This window comes from Brienomyrus brachyistius, chromosome 15, assembly GCF_023856365.1.
Source record: "Brienomyrus brachyistius isolate T26 chromosome 15, BBRACH_0.4, whole genome shotgun sequence".
In the NCBI taxonomy this organism is placed as follows: domain Eukaryota; kingdom Metazoa; phylum Chordata; class Actinopteri; order Osteoglossiformes; family Mormyridae; genus Brienomyrus; species Brienomyrus brachyistius.
The window spans coordinates 24,245,068-24,254,349 of NC_064547.1; the positions used below are offsets into that span (position 1 = coordinate 24,245,068).

General features: G+C 44.7%; 1 protein-coding gene across 1 annotated transcript in view; it reads right to left on the reverse strand.

Annotated features, from left to right (window-relative positions):
• The window catches only part of LOC125709371 (cytosolic carboxypeptidase 6-like), a gene marked incomplete at its 5' end in the record, with an annotated part of 30,222 nt that extends 21,366 nt beyond the window's left edge, over window positions 1-8,856 (reverse strand). The window contains 2 exons of the mRNA XM_048977694.1: window positions 4,683-4,794; window positions 8,742-8,856. Of these exons, the coding sequence (XP_048833651.1) occupies window positions 4,683-4,794; window positions 8,742-8,856 (227 nt within the window). The remainder of the gene's footprint in view (window positions 1-4,682; window positions 4,795-8,741) is intronic.
• Window positions 8,857-9,282: the final 426 nt, after the last annotated feature.

Below are 9,282 nucleotides of genomic sequence, written 5' to 3' on the forward strand. Positions count from 1 at the left end.
TGTACTCATTCAGAGCTGGTAAAAACACAAGCACGTGATCTGGCTTGGGATGCCACCAAAGTGAGTGGTGTCCATATTGTGGACCTTCCTAGCCACACGCCCCCTCATGAGTGCAGGACAACCAAAGAGGACAAACCTGGCCAGTCCAGGCCCAGTCTGCCCTGCTCTGGTCCAAAATCCAGGGGGACACTCTGACAAAAGTGCTGGCTAGCACCTCCTGCTGGAAGCATATTGACAGCGCAAACAGCATTCATGCATGTGAGAGTCATGTGGGAAAAGACTGTATCTGTGAAGCGCTAATGCAATTTCCAAAGAGGGAAGACATCTCACAATGCCTCATGCCTCTGGCTCAGAGCAACCAACCTCTTTGTCCATCACATTAAAAAAACCAAACTGAGCGATTTTATTCCCCGCAAACAATTCCGTCCTCCCCTCAGCCTGCTGTTTTGAGCAGTTTACTTGGAAGTGGAAGGTCAAAGCCTCTCTGTCTGTTACAGGCTTATCGAAGGTGAATTCATTAGTCCCAGGCTTTTAGGAAGGTAAGACATTTCCTTATCTTATACCAAACTTAATGGTACTGATATTAGCGGGATTATTGACCACCCCGATTCAGTCTTTGCGTGATCGGCTAAAGGAATTTAAATAACAATAATAATGATTAGCTTTGCAATTAACTTATAACGAAGAATCTTCTTTTGGCTGAATGTAAATAACCTTCAAGGCTGCGGACTTGAAGGTCACATGATATACAAAATGGTGCAACTGACAGGAAAAGATAAAATGATAAAATGTATACATACATCGTCTAGCTTTAAATAAGATCTGCACATCAGACCTAAGACGGCACACAGCAGCACAGACATGGCTGGGCCGCTGTTATCTATGGCTTCTCGCTGGCGGAGGACCACAGAGCCGTAAAACCAAAACACAAAGATAGATGGCAGCATGGAGCCAGTTGTTTTCACAAGCAAGGAGGTAACGGTCTACTGCTGTCTGTGACTGTCAACTGACCCGTGTCAACTGACCCATGGTCCTGAGTATGACAGAGGCCACGTAAGGAAGGGTTCTCCGGCACCACCACTGCACGGGTGAGGTATTACCATGTGAGATGGTAGATGACAGGCTGGGGGGGTGGTGGTGTTGGGAAGGCCATAAATCTATGGGTCTCCAAAACGTGGAAGGACTGAGCCGATGACAGCAGAGGACGTTCGCAAAGACAGACGCAGGGCGCATTTCCGAATTGAGAGGGCTGCAGACAGAAATTCACAGGCCAGCAGGGCGGTGTGCGTGTTGGGGGGGGGGGGTATATTAAAAGAAGCAGGGTGGGGATATTCAAGGTGCAAAATTCATCTAGTCTACGTGACAGAACCTAATACATTTGTTTCAGATGGAAAATTAATTTTCTAATATTAAAAAGGTCAGAAATGAACTATGGCAACGGCGCCCCCTTTGTCATCTTTAACAAATTATCCAAAATGGCACTGTCACATTGGTGGGCATGATGAATGTTACCAGTAATCAGCCAATCAAAAACAATTCTTCTTTTCCTTTGATAAATGGAGTGGAAAAGCATCACTTAAGCTGCAAGACCGATCCATTTATTTCTTTTTCATTATTGCTTTTTTTCCTATGTTAAACAAACACCACCGAGCCACAGTGCTACCAAGAGACATTATTTTCACTCGTTCATTGACGTTATTTTCCCCTCTGTGCTCACTTTTGCATTTAAAAAGACATATCTTTGTTTTCTGAGACCTGCTCTGCGCTTAATGCCTTCCATTCAATTGGGCCGATTGCTGCAGAGTCAGAAAATTGGGTGTGACAAGAAGCACTGGGTGAAATCCTGGGAAATCGAATGGAGCGGCCTGATAAATCTCACAATATAAATGATTCGAGAAATGATGCACAAAGCACGAAGGCAGAATCATTCTGTGGCACATCGGTAAGACACCGTGCACAGACACTCTGCAGTGAAAATTTCACTGCCATATTATTAATATTCTCATTAACACACATTTTTAATATGGAATACTGGTAGCCTCATTACATGCTAACATGTACCAGTGCCTCCCAGCCCAGCATGCGCCCCTCAGGATTGGAGGAAATGAAGTGGACCGAGGGCACGAGCGCGGGTCAGAGCCAGGTGGCGGAGAGCCCTTCAGCGCCACCTTATCTGAGCACTGTGTCCGAGGAGATTAGCTAGAATACAGTTGGAGGGAACACAGTCATGTGACTGAGTCAAAATGACTGCAACGATTATCACCTCACACGCTTCAGTTAAACTCTTTTAATTACTGGACTTGCCACGATTTCATCGTTACTCTTACAAAGAGAAAAATGAATGCTATTCACCCTTTTTATTCAAAGGCTTAAAACAGTTCTTACTTGTATTTTAGGGGCAAGAAGAAGCAACAGAAAAAAAGCAACTGTTCCACTTTCTGAGTGGATTACTTTTAAAAGATGAAGATGTGTGGAAAAAGTAGTGTTTTATTTCTGGGTTACCTAAGAACTACAAGAAACTACACAAAAAGTAAAAATGCACTCAGAGGGAACCTTTAGAGTGATATTTGATGGTAATATAAATGGCCAGTCTGTGTAATACACGTACTGCTGAAACAGTCGGTCCCCCAGCTTGGATGTCATAAGGAGGAACATGGTTAAACTCTTTCAATGGGTTTTAATGCGATAAACATTCTCTCACCACTCTGGAACCACCTGGACTACAACCCACAGTCGTGGTGGCCCAAAACTCAAGGCGCTACACAAAGGTACCACGGCTGTCTGGATTCCTGCATGCTCTCCCCATCTCTCTGCTGCAAACTGGTCTGTCAGGTGCTCAGGGGGAACCTGAGCTGAATGCCCCCCCCCCCCCCCGCCACAGCAAATTTAGGTGAGGAACCCCCTCACATGTGTGTCACACTTTCCACGGCCTGTGGTCCGTGTCTGTAGGTGCCCTGCTGTCCATTCGCCTTAGCATGTCCTATCAGTCCCTACTGAGGCTCAAGAAAGGGGGTGTGTGGGAAAATAAAGCAGGGGTGTGTGTATATCTGTCTTTGTGTATCTGCATGTGTCTGTGTGTCTATGTGAGTATATGTGTCTTTCTGTGTGTATATGTGTGTGTATGTGTGCCTGTGTGTGTGTATATGTGTGTGTGTACAGTAGGTGTGTCTGTGTGTATATGTGTGTGTGTGTCTGCATGTGTATGTGTATATGTGTGTGTATGTGTGTCTGTGTGTGTGTATATGTGTGTGTGTACAGTAGGTGTGTCTGTGTGTGTCTGCATGTGTATGTGTGTGTGTGTCTGCATGTGTAGGTGTGTGTGTATATGTGTGTCTGTGTGTGTGTGTATATGTGTGTGTGTGTCTGCATGTGTATGTGTGTATGTGCGTGTGTGTGTGTGTGTGTGTGTGTGTGTGTGTGTGTGTGTGTGTGTGTGTGTGTGGGAGCCACAGGGACCCGGCAGATCAGCCTGCCATGACTGAGCCCATTGATCAGCATGCCCGGGCTGCAGCTGAAGGTTAAGCCAGGGGCTGGATCCCCCTGTGCGCGGAGCCAAGCAGCCCGGGTCTTATCAGGATCTCAGCATACAGCAAAGGGCAGGCACTTCCCAGAATGGGCTCTGACCTTCAGTAATCCTGCAACCTCTGTTTCTACATTCAATTAACAAGACAGCAAGAACATCACTGTGAAGAAGAAAAACAATGTAGGTAAAACAGAGAGGCAACAACCCCAAAGATACACACTCTCACAACAGAGCTGTTTCCTGTAGGTCAGTGTTTCCCAACCCGGTCCTCAGGGGCCCCCAGTCGGTCCACATTTTTTCTCCCGCTCAGCTCCCTGAGAGGGAGCAATAACGTGGATTGTCTTCAGGTTCCAAAGGACTGGATTGGGAAACACTACTGTAGGGGCATCTAAACCACAAATGATTTCTCCACCAGAGGTCCTTTTCTGCTCTCCTGGTGGTGATCAAGACACCATAAGCCTAGGACTGCCTTTACCGTAAAACATACAAAACCAGTGTGTACAGCAGAGGAGAGCACATGCTATCAGGACAGATTTCGAAACGTGTAAAGATACAGCTGGGTGATGCAGTTACCCTCCTGTGCAAGGAGGGCGCTACAGTTCACATTTGGAACTGCCAATCACTTACTTGAGTAGGGAGTCCCCCCGGGGAGCCATGTAGTCATGCAAATAATATTAATAGCTCATCAACATATTTTTTTCCAAATTGGTTTGTTGTGTGTTTGTTTTCTTTAGCTTTTGATAGGTTACTCTTTGCATAGTAGGAACACATCTGTGATGATGGTCACTTTTGGTCCTTTCCTGTGTAAGCAGAATTCCAGTGGAAATGCATTTAACGTACCACAGCTAAGCATCCTGTTAGCGGTGCTGAGTAGACTGAAGGACACCAGACATTCCACCCAATGAAAAAGCATCATCTGTTAGGGTATCTGGACCCAAGAGGAAGAGGTCCGGCCCTGGACCCATCATCCAGTCATAATTAAGCTCTCATTCAGTATTTCTGACTATGAAACTGAGAGTAATGTCAGCTTCTCTCTGCCTCCTGACTGGCCCGGGAACAATCACACGCATCTGAGTCTCACAAATAAGAGCAGATAAGCAGTAGCAGAAAAGGAGTCTTTAAAGCGCATTCACTTGCACAGGGCTGGGTGGAAACTCACAGGCTCCTGGTTCATGCGGACAATAAGCTGCTTCACTGCATGCAGGGTGGGGTGTGCCCATGGGGAGGGCTCCTGCCAGTGCCGGTTCAGATCGAACCCCATCAAGGAGCACCTTGAAAGACAGAGAAACCCTTCAGTCATTTAGTTGCCATTTCCTCCTTGTCCAACGCATCTCCTAATAATTTCCCTAGATTGCCCCTGCACCCCCTGTGTTCCTCTAGCCGGCTGCTGCATGTTGAGTGTCCTTAGCCCTCAGCCTTCTGACTCCTCTGGTGACCCCCCATCCCCCCCCCCCCCCCCCCCCGTCACTCTCCCCCCCAATATACTGCATTATTTCTTCCAGCCTTGTCTCCCAAGACCATCTTCTGCAGACAGACTATCTCTTCAATCTTTCTGTTCCTACATCTATAAATTTCAATCTTTCTAATCTCTAGCTCCCCGGCGGTGGGCTGAATTTCCAGCTCAGTCTTTTATAACCTTCTCCTGTCCCCTAAAGACACACTTTTTTAAATCACATCTCTCTCTGCTCACATTTCTGCTTTTCATGACTAATTTACGCCTTTCACCGAACTTGACGCATTACTATGTAAATAACCCTTAATGTTCTGCCTAGCTTCCATATATTTTTATGTTCCAGGACATTTAAAACCAGAACTGTTAAAACGTCCTGTACAATATCGGAAACCTCTAATCCTATATCTACTCCTTAGTGTCATCCATATTTTTTTGCAATATAAAATATTGCAGGTAGCCAGCTCAGGGGATTTAAAAATCATGCTATCGATATCGATATATTAATATATGTAAGAGACAGAAACATGGTTTTTGGCCTTTTTTAATTGGCCAGTTAATTTCAGGAGCCGCTGTGGTACAAACGAGAGTGACTAGATTATTTCCACACAGACACAGTCAGACCTCGGATATTTGCGAGGTAACGTTCAAGAACCCGTCGCGAATGAGGAGGATTCGCGGATGTTTGTTAGAGTCACTAAAAATGGTCATATGTGCTTATTTCTATAGTTTAAACCATAAATATGCTCCCAAAACATTGTAATGTCATTTAAAAGTTAGCTTAACACATTACATTTAAAAAATGTTTGATGTAAAAATAGAGTACAGTATCGCGTAAGGGATATTTGTCACACTAGTCCATTTACAGTACAGTATACTAATGTTACCCTTACTAATTCATAGGCTTTTGCTTTCACAGTAAGGTAAAATGAGTAAACGAACCATTTCAGTGTTTATAACAAATGCGTCTCGAGAGGGAAACCCGGGACGCATTTGCTATGTACGTAAACATTAGCACCTTTCAAGAAATTTATAGTTTTTGTGCGTTGACGTTTTTACGTTAACGTGTACTTACTATTACAAAATAGTAAATTAACTATTTTCTAATATTTATGTAACCATTAGCGTTTCTGTCACGTATTACCGGAGCACGGACCGGGGAAGCAGAGACAGTACAAAAGGAATCGGGGAACACGGGGTTAAATCAAAAGGTAAAGACAAGCAGGAGAACGGAACAGACAGCAAATTGAAAATGACGTTAATGACCGGACTCGGGAAACATACTTAAACGCAGACTTAAATACACAGGAGTAATGGCCGCAACTGGAAACAGCGCTGATCACACGGGGATTCCACACGAGGCAGATGAGGGGCGTGGCACGCAGGAAGATCGGAAGGGCAGGTCATGACAGTTCTAAAGAGAATAAACTTCGCGAATGGGATTCGCATCTTGTAAAGTACAGTACAGTATGTACATAAAAAGGAACGCTTCCACAAGAAAGTCACGTTTTTTAATTTTTCTTAGCAATTTTACACTTAAAAGCATGACAACTTATAAGTTACTGCGAAAACCAAACATAAGGTATCTTTTTGGTTACATAACATATCTGTAGGGTTTTTAGAGGATTTCGCAGACGTGCTGGAAAGGCATATCAGCAAATGTGTTTTCAAAAAGGAGTTCATTCCTGCTCATCTAGATCCATACATTTTCGACATTTGATAAAGCTGTAAATATTTTTGAACTTCCGTCTAGGTCACGTTGAGGACACCTCTCTGGACAAAAAGGTGTAATACAGAAGAGCCAACACTAGATGGCAGCAGCAAACACTGTTTGATAGACGCTTATGCATTCAGTGGTGCGGACTCCTTGGCGTTTATGCCGTTCAGTAAAATCAATCATAAAGCAGGAGGTAGAAATGAGACCCACAGACTACAAACTGCAGCCCTGCCAAATGACGTGAAAATGTGTGGGGAAGCTGGCCAACTGGGCAAAGAGACAGGATTGTTAACAAAAAAAAAGAAAATAAAAAAAAACTGTCACATGAAAACACGACACAAAACGTGTGGGGGGGGGGGGGGGGGGGGGGGGGGGGTGTCGTCCACAGCCGACGGGAAGCAAAACCAGAGAAACATCTGCATGGGTCCTGGGCTCTCCAGGCGAACATTACTGCAAAAAAAGTTAGAAAGTGGAGTGCTAGCGTTTTTTAATCTAAGGGCTAATGTTTGGAAATAAAGGGAGGGAAGGAAATGAGGGGGTTGAGACCCTATTGACTGCTTCCCGTTTAATCCCCCGCAACTTAATTCAAATCTATAACATTTGGTCCTGCTTAGCTATAAATCTTCAGATGAGTTAAAGTGTTTCCGCATAGATAATTACAGCTATTTTTCTTTACTCTTTTTCTAAATCAGTGCAATTAATGTTCTACTGCCCGCTACAGGCACTTATTTTTATACAGATCAAACTGCTTCGTTCTTTTTTTATTCTTGAATGCAGCTATGTCAAAATGTGCATTAAAAAGGGCTTTTTTGACATAATGGGGCGAGAAAATAAATACTTACCATCGAGACAAATTTTCAGGAAAAAAATTGAACATAATCAGCCCTCAGCAGACTCACAGTGCCCTCTGGAAGAGCTCGTGGAGCAGAGATTTTTCAGGATTGGAAGCAAATGACAAAAACGGGGTCCCTGTGAAATACTACTACTGTTATTAAAAATAGAACCCGAATTCTGCCATCTAGTTTCCTTGCTTTGTTGCCACTGGGTCATTAAGTGTCTCAGGCATTAACGCTGATTACATTCATTCTTATTAAATATCTGCAGCAGATGGGTGAGTTAGCCACCATTATGTGTAACTTGGTATAGCGGGCTGAAGGCAAGCTGCGCTTCAGCTACGGTGTCAGCTTTGCTGCTAGTGAGCTTCAGGCCTCACGTTTGACATTCAAGTGACCAGCCTCCGTCCAAAGCCGTCACAGGCCTTCTGAGGTTTGTACACAGCTGGAACTACAGCCTGATTAAATAGGTACTGGTCACAGATCAGAGATGCACTCTATTTAAGCTGCGATTGGTGCCCATCACCATAAGACTCGTTCAGTGGGTTTACGTTACCAGGTAGCATTCAGACTTATTTCTGTCTTTATATGCTCACCATTGAATTATTTGACTATATTTACCTTTATGTAATGATATGCAAATCTTTGGACAAATGAACATGCAGCTTTTAAACGTTATTACAACCTTCACGCTCACAGCACCACACAAATGTGATTTTATTAGCTTATGTTTTAACTGAGCTAATGATATGTTGGTGTTAACGTGGCCGTAATTGGTTCTGAACATTGTGAACATTGGTTCTGAAAAGGGGCCACAGTGGCTCAGAGGGTTATGCTGTTGCTTCTCACCTCAAGGGTTGGTGATTTGATTTTCTGCTCTGATTGGCTGGTTTCTCTGGAGAATGGCCTACAGATTCTTTAATTTGTAAGCACCAAACCACTCCCTCGTATATGTATATCACCTTCCAACCACAGTGCCACCTAGTGTTGTACTCCACATTACTCCCTTAGTGCTGCTTGATCTCCCTGTGCCAATGATTGGTTCCAGGCTTGGATCAGCAGAAGATGATTGGTTGGTTCCAAACCTGAGTTTGTATGTGAAACTGCTGCTTCAGATAATACATCACGTATGAATATGATACAGAGTATGAAACTATGACTCCAATCAAGGAAGAACAAAGAAGGATGAGGTGGAGGTTGTGAGTGGGGGGACTTTACCGGTAGTTTCCCAGGTAGACACCATCAGGGTTGAGCATGGGCACGATCTTGAAGACCACATGATCACGCAGGACTCGCGCCACTGGGTGCTGGCTGACAAGGAAGTCGACGACGCCTAGAGGAAGACGAGCGAGTGCGGTGTGACACTGGGCCAGGTGACCATGCTCGCTGGGGCGAGTCACACTGTGCCAGCATGTCGAATGTGCAGCGCTTATCGGTGCGTGGCTACTTTGCTTAAGAAAAACAAAGAGAGATCTAAGCCCAGAAAAAACACGGTTAAACGATAGAAGGGGAAATATCAGAGAGCAGTCTACACATGATGCGAACAGACTTGAACAGGCAATTGGATAAAACAAGCCAGCAGTACTGTATATGGTTGATTACCATGAAAGAGATGAGCTACCCGACTGAGAGAGAAAGGGCCGGGGGGGAGGGGGGCACATCCTGGCTGTTTGTATCACACACACTGAAGGAGGATTAATATCAGAACAGAAAGAGAGGCAGCACTCCCCCCCCCCCCCATTGCACTCTCCACCCCTCC